Raw genomic sequence first — 19,440 nt, forward strand, 5'->3', positions numbered from 1 at the left:
ATGTTTCTTCTTCTTGCTATTTGGCATCTCCTCGGTACAGCATGCCCTTGAAGGAGATCGCCTTTATATGACTGTGTGTACGTTTGTACCTAAACAAGAGAGGTAGAACGTGCAGCGGAGGTTGCTGCCTTATGATGACCAAAAATAGGACCATAGAGGCAATCACATGTTATCCTGCTGCATGTGTATTACAGTGGAACTGCCGGTGTAGGAGAAGCACTGTGTAGACGGATTGTTGTCTTCAGAGTTTGTTTTCATGCAGCTGATGATGGAGAAGAGGGTGATTGTACTTGGATCTGTTGAATTGGACGGGACGGTCCTGATTGTGCTCCTGTCCTTGCAGGAGGGCGAAGCTAATGAATGACAGAGAGCATGCAGCCTCATAATTCCTAGTGGTAGTGTAAACGTGAGTAAGGAAGGGAAAAGAGTATAGTTGGAGCTGCTGTGATGACTAAATACTGGGCTGAAAGGTAGAATAGCACGATCAGAGCAACACAACACAGAAACACATGTGATCGTAGCATTTAAGAAAAGTATTATGTGGGGAGCATGGTTTTCCTGTTTTCACTGTAATAAAAGATATAGAAGCACTATTTATTTCTCATTGCTCTTTGTCAGGAGATTTAATTCCATTCTGCATATTTTTCTTATCTCTTTCTATTAACAGAAGTCGTCTTCTCACTGCTGTGTGACCTTCCTTTATGATAAACTGCAAAATGTCTTTTTATCACAGAGATTATATCAAATTCAGATCAACATAAAAAAGAGTTAAAAGGAAAATACCCGTATTTGACCTTGTTTGCCATTTGTGAATTTGCAAGCAAGCCTTAGATAAATGTAGTTCTATCAGGGTTATATTGGGTTGTTTCTTATATACATACATATATAGAGATATTTATATATTACTGAGCTGGCCAAGCACATCATGGCCTGAGCGTGAGGTCATTCTGCCCTTCATTAACACAAGCAGAGAGACAGGCCGAGGAGACACAAACATGGCAGCAAGCTGCCCTGTCACCACCTGCTGTTACAATAATGCTGCAGTTTGTCCCACATCCTTAGCGATATAAAACTGAAACATCCGTCCTGCAGTGTTGTTACAATCTGAAGTTGTTTTACAACATGAGCTGATGGGACTTGTCTTCAGGGACCGTTTAAAAGCTGAACAGTTTAAAACCCACATCACTTAAAGCGAATAATCAAATTAAATAATCTCAGCAGAAAGATAAAATGTGCTGAGAATGGGATCAAAATCACAGATCTGAGCAGGAAATGCTCAAATCAGCCAAGGAGAGGTGAACTTAAGTTTTTTTTGACATGTTGTAGAGAGAAATTTATGTTTTGAGACATATTAGTCAATTTTCAATCCTTGAATGTGTTCTTTTTTATTACAGAACTACTTTTGAATTGTTCTTTCTAAACTTTGCCAAAATTGTTAAAAATTGAAAATATGAAGCCTTTAGTTTCCAAGTCGAATCCCGAGTCCCATCCTGTGTGAGATGTTGCTGAATTTATTTGGTTTTCTCTGCTGTGTCATGGTGATGATGTTGATGTCGGCCGGTTGTTACTACATCTTGACCCTATTTGCCATGTTTCACTTTCAGTAATGATGACACAGTAAATGTGTCACAGGAATCTCTGACCTGGACAGCCCAAGCAGTCTGCTGAGTCAGCCTGCATTGATCGCTGGTAAGGTTGTAAGTGTAGCGAGATGATGAGTATACATAGTGCAGGAATATAATCCCAAGGGAATTCCATTTGTTTTCAGTTGTATTTATTCATTGCCAAACCACAACAACAGTTGCCTCAAGGCAAAGCTAGCAAAGGTGCATCGAGTGTTTGCAGACATATGTTGAAAGGTCGATAGAGCTGGACTGTGTCAGTGGGCTGGGGGTCAAAACCTTACCATTACATACTGATTAAGATCAATCCAAACACTGTATACTTTTGTGGCACTATGGAACAATGACAGTCTTCTTACCACATCAAGTACTGCCTAGATAATCTGGTCCAGCAAACTTCCTGTTGATCAGTGTACACATTTAAATAGAATTCAATCTATTAATATTACAATTTTCAAAAATACAAATTCAATTTCAGGAAGGTGAATTTTAAATTCAGTTGTTAGTGTTTAAAAAAATATTGTATTTGAGTATAAAAATTGTATAAAAGTATAAAAGTATAAAAATTGTATCTGACTTTATGTCCTCTACAAGAGTTTGTGTTGTTTTATCTTCAAATATCCAACAAAAACATGTATCGCTAATTCATAACGAAGAAAGCTTTGTAACTATCCCCACTAGTGAAGACTGTGTCATTTCCACAGCTTTCCCCCCGAGGTCTGCAGCGCTGTTGAAAAGGCTCTGGAGTAGCCCATACTGGAGGTTTCTGCATAAACGCGTAAACCTGTGACACAAAAAACCTGTGACCGAACTCAGACACACACAGACTGTTTTCCTTCCTGGTGATGAAGGAAAATGGTGGGCTGGCATGTAAAAGGGCATTTATTCTTCCAGGACCTGAAGCTCAGTAAAGCATCACTCCAACAGCCAAACCCATCTGTTGTCTGATTGGATTGTCAAATTTGTAATTGACATGACATTGACCAATCAGCTGAAAGGAAGAAAAATCAGGTCAAAATTTGTACTTCTAAGTTGAAATCCACACGCAGCCAGGAAACCTGAGTGCAGAGGTTTACACGTAGTTTTTTGCTTTGTATCTGTAACCAGATCTTAACAAAACATTTTGTAACTCGTGTAAATCTTTTTTACACACACACAAATTCTCATCTGTAGATGCACAAACACAAAACTTTCAGATATTTTGGTTTACCATGTTACAAAACTCAGTACACAAATATGCATTTGATTTACACATACAAAATATTTATGACCACAATTTGAGCCCATAAATGGACAGCTGCTGATTGGATTGTGTGAAACTGGCAGCTGTTTCTACTGCTTATCCCATTTATAATGCTTAGGCAAAAAATACATGATTCATAATAATTTATTCTACTACCTAATAAAATTCTTTAGCAAAATTTCCACTGAACTGAAAACTTAACATTGATGAAGGGAGGATTTATTGGAGAACTGTTGTATTATCGTCTTAGCTTTAGCTGAGTGTACCTAATCAACTGTTAAATGAGTGCATTTGCAACTCCAATTTTAGAAAAGTTGGGATGCTGTTTTGATCACAAGCACCCATTACTGATTCTTTGAATCTTTTCATGATGTTACTGTATATACTGTAGATGATGAGATATTCAAAGTTGTGACAATTTTATACTGAGTAACAAATTGTTGCAGAATTTATATCTGGAGTTTTTTTGCAGATTGGGGAACCTGTGTCCTTCTTTGCTTGTGAGACTCTACCGCCACAAGATTTATTATTTTTTTATATATATACCCAATCATGTTACTCACCTGTTGCCAGATGTTTTGTTTTACTACCACATAGTTTTACAGGTTTTTGTTTCCCCTGTCTCAACTTTTGTGATACTTGTTGCTGCCATCAAATTCAAAAAGTTATCTGTTTTCTACTTTGAAGAAAATATGTGGGATTATAAGATTTGCAAATAATTGCATTCCGTTTTTATTTAACTGCGATGTGACCCGTGCAGCCCATCTTATCTGAGAACTGTTCAACCCTTCACCCTGTGAACCTCGACGTGTGACAATGTAATTTGCTTTGTGGTATAGAGTCTGTTGGGATTTCTCTTTGGCTGCAGACAAAGAGGTTTATTTTTTAAATTATTTCTTTTTCCCACCTCCCTCCATGACTCTCTCCATCTTCACACTTTTCTCACTGTTGACTTAATTGTTATGGACTCAGTCCCTCTCACTTATAACTCTGTAGACTCACCGTTTCATAATATCCCTTGAAAAGCCCGGATTACTGCTCAAAACTTGCAATTTAAACCAGTTAAAATGTTGTTTTTTGATAGCTTTGGTCAGAGGGCATATTCAGTCTGGTATTTGATAACTTTTCCTCAGTTGTAGTTTAATAATATATGCAAACCTGTGGTGAAATAGCCCAGGGTTACAGGTTGTCTTGGACAGGTTGTCAACCTGTTGCAGGACTAACATTATTAACATTTTGTATTTGCCCCTGTACACCACCACAGGGTGCTTCAAACCAAACAATTAAGATGTGATTAAAGTTCAGAATTTTGGCTTTAATTGAGTGGGTTTCCAAAAGTACTGCATTAACTGTTGAGGAATTATTGCCAGTTTTCTACACACTCCCCCAAGTGCTCAAACGTAATTGGACAAACTAACAAGCTAACATTATTTCATCATTTTAAATTTAGGTATTTTTACCTATAGGTTAGTCAGAATAAAATCATTAACCTATGATATATAGGTTTTAGTGTCAGAAAAAGATTTAAGGATAATGATGATGTAAATCAATATTTCCTCACCACAAATTGCCTAAAAATGAAAATACCAGTACAAGTAGTTTTATTTAAGGTCATCTAAGTTACTCACATACACTGTGTATAGCTGTGTTGTAAAAAGTTTTTTATTTTACATGTATTCCTTTTTTTTTTTTTACTTTCCCATTGTCTTCTTTTCTTTTGTTCACTTTGTTCTGTCCTTCCTTCAGTCTGTATCTCCCACCTCCTTCAGGGCTTCATTATGGAGGTAACAGATGCTTTTTCTCAGGCTATTTAACTTTCTATTCCCATCCTCTGACATGTGATGGCTAAAGACTGTAATAGCTGTATGTACACTCACGCTAGCAGTCAGAAATGACATTACCATGATGCATCAGTGGGGGGATGGTAGCTGCACAGGTTTACAAGGTTTATTTGACGGCTTGCTCCCATGCTCTGTCGTCTTTGTCTTGCATCTCAAATAACATTTTGCTCTGACTCAGTCTGTTATGCCCGGAGGCTGCAGGGTAAAGGGACAACATGCAGCCATAATTGCAGATGGGGAAAACTGAACCATTGTTTACTGGATGTTAATTGAATCCTGCCACAGACAGCAGGACCGTACATTTCCCTTTCTGCTGCAGGAGCATTCAAGATGTTTGTACTTCTCTGCAAAACACAAGTTCACTTTTCTTAGTTTCCTATTCTGCATTTTTGCCAGCGGTGGCTTTATGTGACAGTGAATCCAACGAGTAATCCAAAGGTAATGCTACAAGTGGTGTAAGGCATTACCTTCTTTAAATAAGTAGCATGATACATTATAATGAATTATGTGTAATACATTACTTTCCTTGAATAATCACCCTATAGCTCATTGTCACTGACAAAGTATGAGAAGGAGAAGAAAAAGAGTTATGCTGTGTGTATTAATTTTAGTCCCACTTGTGATGAATGAAGTGTAGTGGTGCCAAAAGAAAATCACTTTTACAAACAGCAGATGGAGATATTCACAAAATAAAACAGGCCGATAAAATCCTGGATGCTCATTGTTTTCTGCTCTAAACGAGCAGGTAGTGCTTGATTTAGATCTGCCTGAAATCAGTGCTTGAAACATTTAGTAAGTGCTTTAATACTAAATATAAATCCTTTAGAGGTCTGAGTGAAGTGTATAAAACTATGTGGTATAAGAGTCAAACGCCATGTTTCCATTTGTTAGGAACAGTACTATGACACAAAACAATAGCTTTAGATCTGTTTATCTCTTATAAGTATTAATGTAGATGCCTATGCTTGTTATATTTTGGTCATTTATAGCGACCTATATTCAAATTGTCATTGGACTGAGCATAGGAGATACAAATAACTGGGTCAACAAGAGATTCTGAGATGTACTATGGCTTGAGGATTATATATATATATATATATATATTTTTTTTTTAAATATATATGACTCATCTATGCGCTATCCTCTTCTTGTCCCTCTCACCCTAATCTACCCTTTCACTCAGGTTGACCCATGACATCAGCCTTGATGAATTTGAGGACGACGACCTCTCCGAAATCACAGAGATCACAGATGAGTGTGGGATGAGCCTCAATTGCAATGGCCCAGATATAAAGGTAGGATGGCCCCATGAAGAGCTGCTTCTTGGCAGATGTCTTGTCATAGCTGCAGATGTAGTGTTCATCTTCAAGTTATTCTTTATCAGCTGCTGGTGAAAAAAATAATCAGCAGCTCTGAATGAGAGCTGCAGTATACTAGAGGATCCGCTGAGTTATGTAAAGCTGGGTTGGAGGTTCAAATTGTTTGTGTATGCTATTTGTCATTTATAGAAAGCATTCGTGAGTCCTCCTGCAAAGATTATGACATTATTTTTGTGGTGGGACTTTGGGAACTTTCTGAGTGTCTTGGGAAGCTTTTAAGTTACATCAGATGGTCGTCCACTTGAAAAGGCCGCTGACAAACAAGGTCAAAATGATCGTACACCAAAGCCTTTTAACTTTATCTAACAAAGTTTAAAAAAAAAAATTATATCGTATTGTACGTTCCACTCATGCATAACCTCCAGTGTTATTCGTCAAACTCATCATGCGATCCTTCAAAAATTGGGCTTGCCTCCTTTCGGTGACACTCTGTCAAAGTTTGAGTACAGCTAAGGGTCAGTCTCTCCTCTCTGTAGTGTTTTGTAATGAACAGCTGCTGCATTCAGCTTCCTGCCAGCAGAGAACAGGAGCCCGAGGCAGACAGGCCTGACAGACGGTGTCGGAGGCGCTCGCTGAAAGAACTTTGAATGTGATCGCATGCGATTGCCCCGATCCATCCTGGGCATCTAAATAATTCACTCTGAGCTTTTTACTGTTTGTTGAAATCCACCAAGAGTTTTTTTTTGGGAGTTTTTATTTTGTTTTGTTTTTAAGAATAGAAATGAGGGGGTCACTAACAGAACTGAGTAAGGAATATATACATGTAACTATAAGAGAAATAGTAGTGGAGTGGTGCTGAAGGAGAAAATAAATAGAGTTAAATTTGTTATTCTGTCAGATCATCATCTTCTATTTAACTCTACTGCTGTAACCAAGGCAACTAGAGGGCGAGAGGCTTTTCACAGGGCATTTGTGTGAGTAAATAAGATTCTATCTTTCTTTTCCTTTTTCATTATTTCTGTGAGTTATATTTTATCATTTTAGTGAGGCAGTGACTTGACTGATGGGACAAAAATGACTCTAATAATGCAGAGTGGTGGGAATATTTTGGGGTTTTAAAAGCCAGTACTCTTTCACACAGTACTCTTTTTTTCTTGTCTTGCTATCCTGGGAGCTAATTATAGCTCACATTGCTGAATGTGAGCACTTTTTGCTGGAAGTGTCTATGTGTGTGAAGACAGATGACTCATCTCCTTGAAGAGCCTCGCAGAATCCAAAATGGCCCCATGGATGGCAAAAAAGACAAATCTCACAGCGTAGCCAACAACAAATCTCACGTGTTGTCACTCTCAGGAAGCGCAAACAAACTGTTTTGCTGCTGGAAGAGACAGCTCACTGGTCCTAGTAATGTCACTCCCCTCCATTTGGAAATCTCGTGTCCTTTGGTCTAATTTACCATATACCTGCAGTTCATTGCAGTTGGCGGGATTTTGCTGTGCTACAGCAATTCAGTTGGGTTGACGTCTGGACTTGGACTGGGCCATACGTTTTCAGTCTTTCTATTGTAGATTTGCTTCTGTTGTTGTGATCACTGTCCGGTTGCATGTGCCAGTGTTGGCCAAGCCTTAGCAAAGTACAGTCATTCATTTCTCTGCCATGGTGTTATAATTGATATGGGGTGATTAGGGTTTGTTTATTTTTCTCCAAATGTTATATTGTCCATTATGGCCAAGCATCTTCACTTTTGGACATCTAAGCATGTTTGTTTTAGAGCAAAGCATTTGGCATACATACATCATTTTACATATCTAGTCTAAGAAGATTAACTTTCTTTTGGAGCAAGGAACTGGTCGAAACTTGCAATTTAAAGTTAAGGCTGTTAAGGTTCTATAAGAATCAGGAGATTGTGATCCGCTCGCACTGCTTCTTGTTTATCTCCTCAGTATGTCAACCAGTGATTAGGGGGCAAAATAATTGCACTGTTGTTTTATTTAAGAAAAAAAGAAAGAAGGACAGAAATGCAATCCCCTTATTGTGCAATTTTCTTCTAATGACAGTACAGATCCTGTAGGAGACCATTTAGGCTAAAAATTTAGATGTTACTCAAAAGTTAAGGTATAGTTAGTGTGTAGATCGCATATAGTATATTGTTCTTGTTCTAAGATCATTTTAGCAGCTATATGTTGAAGGAGAAAAATTGCAAAATGTCCAATTTAACAATTTCTTGGCGATCTTATGGATAGATAACAGCTACAACAGTCACACGCTTGGAATTGAGTCCAGCGCTTAGTGAATTGTGTATTTAACAATGCTGGTTTCCCGAGCTGTACAGTACATAACCGGACAGAGTCGTATAATCTTTTGTGGTAGTCAGTAACAAGATGTGTTGATTTTCTGAGTGTTTTCTATATCTTGCAATGACTCACCAGTGAGGATGCAGTTTGCTTTTTAGATGGTGTTGAACCTTACACTGAAGGCACCTAGCAGAATAAAGGAAATTGTTGTTTTTGTCACCAGCATGAAATCGTGACAGACACCAGACAAAGGGAGGTTGTAGTAATAAAAAGAAAGATGTCACAGTGTTTATTTTTTAACCACTGCTATTTTCATTGAGGTTTTTAAACCACTACACCCACCCCACAGTTGTACACAGCTTGATTCTTTCAGTTCATGTTTTTTGTTCTATATTTGTCTTGAGCCCAACTTCAATCCCATCACTTAAGACTAAAGGAAGCTGTTTTTAGGAAACAAGCTCTGATGACAAATAACAAATGTAGCCACTGGCTAACAAACATTTTTCGTTAAGAGTTGGCAGAGAACAAGTTACACATAACAGAAGAGATTTACCAAGTGGCGAAGAAGTCATTTATTGAAGTAGTTGATTGCTTAGTTTTCAACTAATTTTCCCATTTATAAGTTAGATTTAACAAAAAACGTATTTATGATTAAGTTTAGAGATTTTAATAATTTTATAAATTATTTTGGTAATTGATCATAGAATCTTCTAATAAACAAAAGGTACAACAATTAAAACAATACCCAACAATCTACATAGTTTCAGTAATATAGAAGAGGAGCACTTTGGGCGTGGTATTTAGTTGTGCTAAAATGGCTAATGTGGCTATCAGATAATTACTACAAGTTAACATGTGCACCAGCCAGGGTAGCATTTATAATACTGGATTAATACTTCAGTGTTCTTAAAGTAGATGCTTTCCTCTTTAAATTCCTTTAGCTGTAAGTGATGGGAGGGGCTCTGTGCTTGTTGTGCCAGTTGGAGGAGGTAAAGATGGCAATTTTTAAAAAAATCATTTTTGTTGCAAACGATTAATTTAGTATTTAAACATTAGTTTTATTATCAGTTAATATCTGAGGTTTTTTGACAACCATAGTAGACACAAATTCAACAAATGGCATATCATCTTCCTCAGTATGCTGGAAGTGTAAATGTTCAGCTTTTTTTAAATGACATTAACCATAAGAACCTTATTAGCCACTGATTTGGTCTTTGTGTCCTTCTTTTCCACGTCCTTCTAATTTTGTTCAGTTTGTCATGTGAACTATGATGTGCTTGAAAACATTTCTTGTAGAATGTTTAACCATGGAAAACAGAAGCAAGGATCAAAGACTGAATCAGCTTGATGAAACAGACTGACATTCTTTATGTTTCAGCTGTAATCACAGACCTTAGGGGCACTGCCTTGTCTTTGCTTCTCATTTTAAAGTGCACAGAGTTTTAGAGGCCCAGTCTGTTTTAAAAATTTATGAGGAGGCAGGGCAGCTTTAGAATATTTGGTAGGGAGCCCTCACACACACACACACACAGAGAGCTGAATTCATCAGTGATCTCATCATCCGATGGGAGACTGAAAATGTATCTGGTCTCATCAATAATGAACGGTCACATGGAAGGAACATCACACACACCAGACATGTGTGGTGCCTGCCTGAGTAGGGGGCCACAGAGGTGTGCACTGTGGTATTTGCTCGGTGGGTGGATGGACAGTGGGCTAACAACATTATAAGGACAGAAGTTTTCCACCTGACCTTTTAATCTTTAAGTTCAGGTGTTTTGAGTCCCATTGCCACAGGCGTATACCATCAACCACATAGCCATGTCTCCTCTGGGGCTTGTTCAGTCCTGTAGCTTGGCTGATTAAAAATAGGCCCAAATTGGCCACCAGAGGCAGAAGTAAGCACAGATTGAAAGTAGTGTTAATAGTGGTAGGAACAAGATATTTTGTACAGTACTTCAAATAATTGATGGGACGGGATCCACCCATTCTCATCTGCTTATTCTTATCAGGGTCGCGGGGGGGTATCCCTGGTACCACAGGGCAAGATGCAAGGTTCACCCTGGACAGGTCCCCAGTCTGTCGCAGGGCTAACACAGGGAGACAGATGGGTGTGTTTTTTTTCCTTCTGTATCAGAATCTCTCTTTGATTTATATCTCTTTTTATTAGACTTGGGTAGAAAATATATATATTTTTCCATAATTTCCTGGCATTTTATTGGGGTATACAGTATATGATAATAAATATAAACTTAATATAAAAGGACATAAAAGCTGAGCTAACTGATATTAATCATTGTAGCTAACCACGTGCATTTCACCCATAAAGTCTCTGCCATCTGGAAAACAACACTCCTGCGCCTGAGGAGATGTCATGATCAACAAGATTGTAGGTATATTTTTGAAGAAATCCAAATTACCACCAAATAGGCCTGAATTGTTAGACTATTTAGGTGCTTTTATCCCAAAATGTTCTTCTCAAACAAAACTTCTGCTTCTTTTGCTCTTATGACAATGTAAATAAATAGATTCTTTGATTCATTTTTGTGGTGAACACACAAACATGAAACAAAAGTCACTTGTTATTCCACAGTTAAGAAGCTTCTGTTGAAGAAGACAGAGAAAATGGGCTTTTATCTAAATTAGTGTGCACATGGCTATTGTGAAGGGTTCTTGAAGGGTTAATGGAGAGCAGCTGATGTCCAGAATGAGACTTAAAGATATTTAGTGCTTCTGAGAGACATAAAGTGACAACATGCATTATAAAAATCAGTGAGAGAGAAAGGGAAGTGCTTTCATGCCCAAGTGTAAGGGTGAATGGATTTGATTAGGAGTCATTTGCTGTGTGTGGATGGCTGAAATGTCGTATGTCAGGGTGGAGTCAGATAGGATGGCCAGTTATATTTAAGTGACTGCAAAAACACACAAAAAGCAGCATCTACACACAGATTTACCACACATGGAGAATCAAGGCTTTGTATTATGTCTAGATTCTGCTTTATTTATATTAAATTCACTTGCTTAATGTAAATATTTGAAATGATTTATTTTTTTATTTTACAGAAACAAAAAGAGAAAAACCTTTTAGAGAAAGTTGGAAAAATCTGAGCTATTGAACTTCATAAAAAGGTGTCATGTCCCTTGTGTGTTATTTTAATTACTGATATTTGTAATGCACTGCAATGCACTTCAACAGTATTGTCTTAAAATATAAGGTGCCCATAAAAATGTTTTAAAGGTGAACCTGTATAAATAAGTATCAGTGAAACAGATCCCCTTAATCCAGAAGGGTAGAAGGAGAGTGATATACTGAGGGAGAGTGAGGACGGAAGCAATAGAAAATAAATGGAGCAATGAGAGAGAGAGGGAGTGAAAGAGGGTCTAGCAAAACACCAGTGGAGAAGCAGACCCATTTCCATGGCAACAGTGTTTCTCTCACCTACTGCACATGTCAAAGCTGAAAATACATGCAGTGTTGGCACTTATACACACACAAACACACACACGCACACTGCCCCCATGGATACCGCTCACGTCATCTCATCCACACATGGTAACAGTGGAGAGGAAGCTGCTTCATCAATGCAAACAGAAACAGGAGAAGCCCTGTTTGGCTCTGCTACTGTTAATAAAGAGCAACTGATATGACAGCAGTGTTCTGATATTCAGCCTTGTGCTTACCTTTATGTATTCCCATTGACATGAACAGACGCTTACAAGGCCCGACCCTCTCCTGCATGATTCATTTAAGCCAAATTGATATATATATATATAGATATCTATCTATCTGCTCGTTTGTTAATAAAAATGAAATAAAATGCAATACTTTACTGTATTTTATAAGAGCAGAGTGAAGCCAAAACTCTGGATTTGACAAACACATACAGGTCCTTTCAAAGTCGGCGTGGTTCAAATGTTCTCTTTCTATATTTTATTTTTCTGGCATTCGGTTTGCAGCTGAGCAGTACGTTTGGGGTGATTTGACATTTTCAGTCTTTCCTTGTGTTTCCCCTGCTCCGGCTGCTCTGATTGGGAGAAAGAAGAGCATCACGTCTTCAAGGCAGCATCATTTCCTTAGTCACTGATCCCCTTGTCTCCTAGCAACAGGGGGCAGGGCTCTTCAGAGTCCAGTAATAATTTCTCATCATAAACAAGAAGAGGAGAAGAGCATTTGCAGGCTCCATTAGGAGGCATTGATTTTTAGCAGGTGAAAAGGTGAAGTGAAGGAGAGTGAGGGTAGACAAAAGAAAAATATTGGTGGGAGGATTGTTGTTATTAGACACAGACAGACACTGACATGACGTTGCTGCCCTACAACACAAACTCACTGCTCATCACATGCCACTTACAGGTGTTTGCAGTGTGTGTAAATGGTTGGTTGGATATGGCTGTAGATTAAAGATGACCAATTGATAATTGGATTGTTTAAGGAATAGATAGCTGGATAAATCATGACTGCATATGAACGATGAACAGTAGTGACCATGACAACACTAGCTGGGAAGAAGAGGCAGCGAAGGCTGCAGGCCCCAAACTGTGCCCTGCTTGATCACCGGTATTACTATAAGTCTATCCATAGTTTACAAAATTGACATCAAACTGTATTAAAAAAAAGCATCATTTTCCCATAATCTCTGCTGTGAAAAAAACACAGGTTTAAGACATCAACAACATCAGTTATTTATAAACAGTATAACTGTTAGACTGAATGATGAAAGGTGGTATATAGATGGGATGGGATAAATGCCAGCTAGACTGAAATGGATGGATGAATGAACAAGAATCGAATATAGAACATTAGACTGCTGGATGCTTGATAAATGGGTGGATAATAGATTGATGGAAGATTATTAAGTGGATAAGAGGATGGAAAGGTAGATAAGCATACAGATAGCTATGTAGCAGGAGTGGGCAATTAATTAACCGAGGAGGTCACATGAGAAACTGGACCTGTTGTGGAGGGCCACACCAATAAACTGATCTCAGATCTGCTCAGTATTAATATTATCTTAGAGTGACCTTCAACAGCAGTCCCAATCCCCCCTGTGCCTGATCCCTGCTATACAGGATGATCAAAAAAGGATTAAAGATATAGTCAGGCATTAAAAAAGAATTATACTCATAAATATACATTGAATAAGGTGTGACTGTGTCTTCCAACAAATTGATGCATTCTCACAAATAAAGAATTAATCTAGTAACACTATAAGAGCTGTAAGCCATCATGTTGCCCAGCCACAGTTGTGGAGATGGACATGGATGTTCTGTCTAATCACATTTTATGTATGTGGCTGGAGACATATGTAGCATGCCAAAGATGGAAGGGAAGAAAACTTGTAGGTGTTCAAGTTGCAGGGAGGAACATTTTAATTCATGGCTGCAACTTCAGACATAAGATATGAAGGGTCGTACCTATGTTTTATTGTTTTATTTATGTGTTTTCACTATGTGTTTTCACTATGTGTGTGAAAACACATAGGAAAAAAGACAATGATATCCTCTTCCTCCTCACTTCAAGCCTCTTCCCATGAACTTAAGTCATGGCTCTGTCACATGTAAATGCATATAAACATGCTTATTGCAAATATTGTTGCAGTTACTTATTGTCAGCATATTAGACATGCATCCGATCTACGACAGCTGGCATCAAGCTGACTAAATAATAAAAACACCTCTAGTAGAGATTACATGTAAACTCACACTCCAAACATAGAATTCATGATTGTCTGCAATCTAAGATTATGGAAAATATATATATTTTTAAATTTTTACATGTTGGTGTCAGTCCTTTCTTGTATCATCTTTGAAAGTAATCCATGGTCTGATATATACTCGGCAGTAAACAACCGATCTCCATATACAGTTAATATCTGCATCTTGGCAATCTTTGTGTTTGGCTTATGTCTGTATTTTTAAAGGAGCTTTTATTCTTGCTTTTGCCCTCGTTTTGATTCAAAACAGTTGTATGGGTAAATGACTAAACCATATAAGTCTAATAAATGTGGACTGAGTATGAATGCAATTAGATGAACATTTTCCACTTTAGCTTTTGGCTGTTCAGCAAACCATTATAGCAGTCCTATTTCAAAGACAGGCAGGCTTCTTTCTTTCTTGGGAGTGAGAGACCTCTGGATATCTGGGATGAGTGTCTCACTGCATACAAATGTGCTTGAAGGCAACACTTAGCCAACAGAAATGAATTAACCTCCATTCCATTCAGCAACTGTTACCTTACAGTCTGCAACAAGTAAATTCGGTTAATAGGAGTGCTGTCTGTTACAACAAAGGTTTAAATCTTTACGATATTGGTTATAATACATTCCTGGTACTTGTGATTTCTCGGTGTATGAAGTATTTACAGAACAGTAGCTTATTAAATTATGGGTTTTTTTTCTCTTCCTCACAGTTTCCTTTGTGAGGTTTGTTTCCTAAAATAGTTTAAGGTGACTGTGACTGTGTTTTGTATGGCAGCTGAGAATTACACCAGTGTTTCTCCTACCATTGCCTTGAGGGGGCGATCCAGTACTGCAGCCTCACCCCACAGTCAGCCTAGAGAAAACACCGTTAACTTTAATCTGGAGTAGCACAGATGTTTAAAAAGAATATGACTTGGATCCAAACTAAATTTTATAGATGCTAAAACTGACAAAACAAATGAACAAACAAAAATGAATAAATAAATAAATAAAGGTTTGATAATACTATATTACTTAGTATCAAAAATAAATGTTATAGCATTAAGTTTAATTAGGTTTTAGTTCTAGAGCAACTATACTGTTTTTGTTTCATTTTGTTTTTTTGCTCATGTCTCTCAAATTGTAAAAACGAAATAGATTATTTTAGATTCATAACTTTAAATAACTCTAAATAACTTTTTTTTCTGATTGTGCTGTAGAAGGTGGCAGACCTCCAAAACAGTTGTTCAACATTGTTCATGTTCTTGTTTTATTTGCATTTGTTTTTTTACAGGTTTTTCTGTATGTGAGGCAAACAGAGAGCACTAAAGACTATAATAGGCTTAGCAACGACTTGCCATGTGCTGTGTGTGTGTCTGTTTTGTATGTGTAGCTGCAGGGATAGTGATGATAATTGAAGCAGACTGTACTGTCCCAGTGCCCTCTGACTTACTGTCTCTCAAATGCTTTGCTTGTGTGTTGTTTCAGCAGCAGTGAATCTCTTCTTCTTTTTTGCCAACAAACTCATATCTTGCACACTGTGTATGATTAGCGTTAGAGTAAATAAATGTGCCTAATTTTCCAACTCTTGTTTTATGAATTGATTGTTTAGCCTAACGGAGTCATCGATTTTGAGAGGTTTCATCATCAAAGCAATTAACAAATTGATTCAATTGCAGTGCTGCACGAAAGGCCAGAGGTATTATATCTGTTTCTTTTGGGGGCGTGAATATTTTTAACAATTTCCTGTTTCCAGGGTCAATATCATGAATTTGTTTTGAAATTTTTGTACTAATTTTCTTAATAGAATAGGTTTCTTAGCTTTAAAAGTAAAAAGATAAAATGAGAAATAGCAGAGCAGATTGAGTTTTTACTCTAACCTCATTACTGCAGGTAAATTCTGTCAGGTAGAAAAGCTTGATGCTAGAAATAGTCCGTCTCAGCTTTAAACGGCACTGTGTGTTGGCAGTGAATGTGTTCCTGTTGAAGACAGAGTTGCTTCCAATTGGCTAGCTAAATCTCCTCATCCCATCCACATACACTCTCTCTCACTGTCTTCCTCTCTCTCTCTCTTCCCTGTCTTGACTGATGTCGGGCTTATTCCAATCCCTGCAGAGCCGTGTGAGACGAGGAACCAATAGCATGTCGGGGAAGGCGGAGCTAGGAGCAGTCGGCCAGCTTCAGGCAGAGATGCTGCATTTGGACCTCATCGATGGTGCTGACGGTTACCGCGGTGACAAAGAATCCTCGAAGGCGTCTGCAATTTCAACTCCGCCAGTCACCAAGGACCCTGCAGCACCTGTTACCATGGATACTTACCGGCCCAAGAGACCCACGACCCTTAACCTCTTCCCAATCGTGCCACGCACACAGGTATAGCCTGAATTAACCTTATCCTCTCGCTCTCTCACACACACACACACACATTCACTCACACAGTTAAACAGTTTGTGGCAGGTGGACAAATATTGATGAGTAATTCTGGAGGACTGTGGGAATGTTTCAGTGTTTTTCTTTCAGTGTTTTTTCACTCCACCTATATTGGAGCCTCCTCTCGCACAAATATTATGTTTGAAATTGTAAATATAACTGGATAACCTACTTGACATCACCACTGGATTCACTACAATTGCTTCTCTGACAGGATGTGTTTTCTCCACTGAACAATAGCCTCAACTGTCATTTCTTTTTTTCTATTGGTGCCCGTCTCTGTTTGCTTCAATGGCGCTTGAGCTCGTGACCATTCGTGTCTGTGTGTGTCTGTGTGTGTGTGTCCATGTAAATCAATCTAAGTGAGGACCAGCACTAAGAAGGAAGACATTTTAGGGTAGTTTTAGGCTTTAGTTTTGGAATGGGAACTAAAAAATGTAAAGTATCGATAAAGAGCAGCGGTGTAGCCATACAAATGTGTGCAACCATGTTCGGGTTTACTGCGACAGTGAAGGTGTGTTTAAAAAATGTATTTGCACTATAGAGCACACATTTAGATTTTTCTTTTTTTGTTCAGTAAAACCTATGAATTAAAAATTGAGCATTACAATCTGCTAATTAAGTTTTGATAATGACAGTGGTATAGTTATGGTTTGAGGAGGTGGTAGACATCAGAGTGAAAGATAGTGATGAGGGCTGAAGTACTTTGTTCAGATAAGGAAAACATTATGACTTGGATCAAAAGGTTATAAAAGCCTTGGTTGTCATGGTAAAGTATGAACTGATTTGGTTCAGATAGTGTTTGTAGTTTGTTAATAATTACTTATTGAGTTACTTGAAGTTGAGGTCCTCATCTTATTGTTTTCTTGACTCCCTCCTTTATATCCGTAATGATTACTAGACCAGGACATTCATCATTATAGCCTCTTGCTAATACGTTGATCTTCTTGACTTGAGGACAGTGTCCAAGTTCAAATAAGACACATCTAATGTGCACAAAATCAAAACCTTTAGCTAGCTCCAGGAGATGTTTCAACACCTGCACAAGCGTCACTGATGTTTCTTTCAGTTCTGGGAAGGAAAAGTAGCATGTAGTGAGTGGATTAGAACTTGTTAGGTGAAAAGAGCTTCAGAGAATATGGTTGGATGAACAATACAGATACTTTGCCTTATAACCGAACAAAATACTATAAAATGGGCTAAAGAGTCAGAAATAATGTTACATGATACATTACACTGTTAATTCAGATAATAAAGGATTTGTTGCCATGACTTGTTAATGTGATGGAATTAATTTGAGAGAAAAAAGGCAAAACCATGTCATTCAAGAAAACAAATTAAATCATTTTATTCATGTTTACATTTGAATTCTAGAAATATTTCCTTTGATTCACTGAAATGTAGAACTACCTCTATGTCATATACATAGTAATGTATACAGTGAGTGAGTTTGGCCTCCTTGAGTGCAGGCAGTCAGCGTGATCAGCCAAGCGTCTACAGCCTGTTTGCCTTTGCTTTGCACTTGATCTGGAAGCAAAGTCTGCTCTGCTCAGTGCTCCGCTTTGTTCCTGTAGGTTGTTTGAGCTGTCAAAAATGAAAAGTATAAAGGAAGTAATTGGTCTCAGTTATGTTTCAACTGGGGAAATCTTCTTGTCTATTCCAGCACTGTTCATTTTTACCTTTTATACAGCAACTAGAAAAAAAACATTTAAACCAGTGCTGAAATACTTTACTGTTGAGGTTTCTTTAAAAAGTTTAATACATGCAATGAAAGTGAAGACACAGATCAACAGGCTGCATTTTATACCAGATAAATTCATTAGCAGTTGCGGGTGTCGCGTTTTTACTTAGATACTTATTATTTAAAATACTTTTTGGTCATAAAAAATATCATCAGGTGTGATCAAGGAAATCGGGGTAATATTATGTTTTAGTAAAACGAAACACAAAACAAAATCTGTGTCTGAAATACCATCAAAATTGATAGCTTGAGAAGATCACATGGCATTATAAAAAAAAAAAACTGATCTGTCATCGCTGAAGTAGATTTATTAAAGTATTGTTCTGTTATTGAGACAGCATGGCTAAATCAGTTGAGGCAGAGGTGACAGTGAAGACTTTCACAGTGTGCATCCTTACACAGCAGGAATGAGACAGAAGATTTAGGATGATTTCCAGTCATTAATGTTTTTTCTCAGACCTTGAATTGTTAGAAGATGAGTAGGTTGTGTACACTGGGCGACTGTTTCCAGGTCAATGAGTGTGCAGAAATGCAAAAGTATACGGCATATTTGCTCTGCATCGTTTTGCAGCGAGTCCCATGTCTGAACAAAAGCATCTCTGATCAGCGTTAACACACTGAGGGTTTTTTCAAAAGCAGTATTTTTTAATCCAGTAATGTCAATAGTGCCACACATCGAGTCAGACTGTTAAGAGGTTGAATTTCATCATTAAAAACCTTTTTTCCTTGTGCAGTGGTCAAATAAATGAGGTAAAATTAGTTTTCTTTACCCATTTTAAAATGAATAACCAGTTCTGATTCTGTCCACCTTTTAGTTGTTATAGTATTTGAAATATCGAGTAGTCAAAGATGCACAGTATAATAAATCTTTTGCAGTACTGAGGAGGGTGCTGCTTTACAGACTGTCTCCACTTTTGCTTCCCAATTGAAGTGATTCAGTGGGCAGAGAGACAGATGTCCCTCCGAGAAAGGATTAATCTAACTCTAATTACTTATCGGGCATGCTCCATATGTTGAAGTGCATGTGTGTTTGTGTGGCAGTGTGACTATAAGGAAGGTCTGCTTAGATACCAGCAAGAACAAGTAGCATGTTGTCATTTAAAATTGATTTATAAAGTTTCAAGCTGACCTGGTTTTAATAGCTAGCTCAATTTGCAATGAAATTCATGCAGAAAATCCAAATATGGCAGGGTGACACAAGATGCAGCTGTGATAGGCTGAGACAGCTGTCAATTAAGGCGCCCCATCTCATTCATTCAGCTTCCAAGGTCTCCA

At 37.9% G+C, this 19,440-nt stretch overlaps 1 protein-coding gene across 2 annotated transcripts in view; it reads left to right on the forward strand.

The window, feature by feature from the left end:
* Positions 1-19,440, forward strand: part of mapk8ip1b (mitogen-activated protein kinase 8 interacting protein 1b) — a 43,882-nt gene that overhangs the window by 11,509 nt on the left and 12,933 nt on the right. For both annotated transcript variants that reach the window (XM_085357681.1, XM_085357672.1), the window contains exons 2-3: positions 5,890-6,001; positions 16,110-16,367. In XM_085357681.1, the coding sequence (XP_085213807.1) occupies positions 5,890-6,001; positions 16,110-16,367 (370 nt within the window). The remainder of the gene's footprint in view (positions 1-5,889; positions 6,002-16,109; positions 16,368-19,440) is intronic.

This window comes from Diplotaxodon limnothrissa, linkage group LG1, assembly GCF_057381915.1.
Source record: "Diplotaxodon limnothrissa isolate DT_005_m linkage group LG1, D_limnothrissa_male_GT1.1, whole genome shotgun sequence".
Classification (NCBI taxonomy): Eukaryota; Metazoa; Chordata; class Actinopteri; order Cichliformes; family Cichlidae; genus Diplotaxodon; species Diplotaxodon limnothrissa.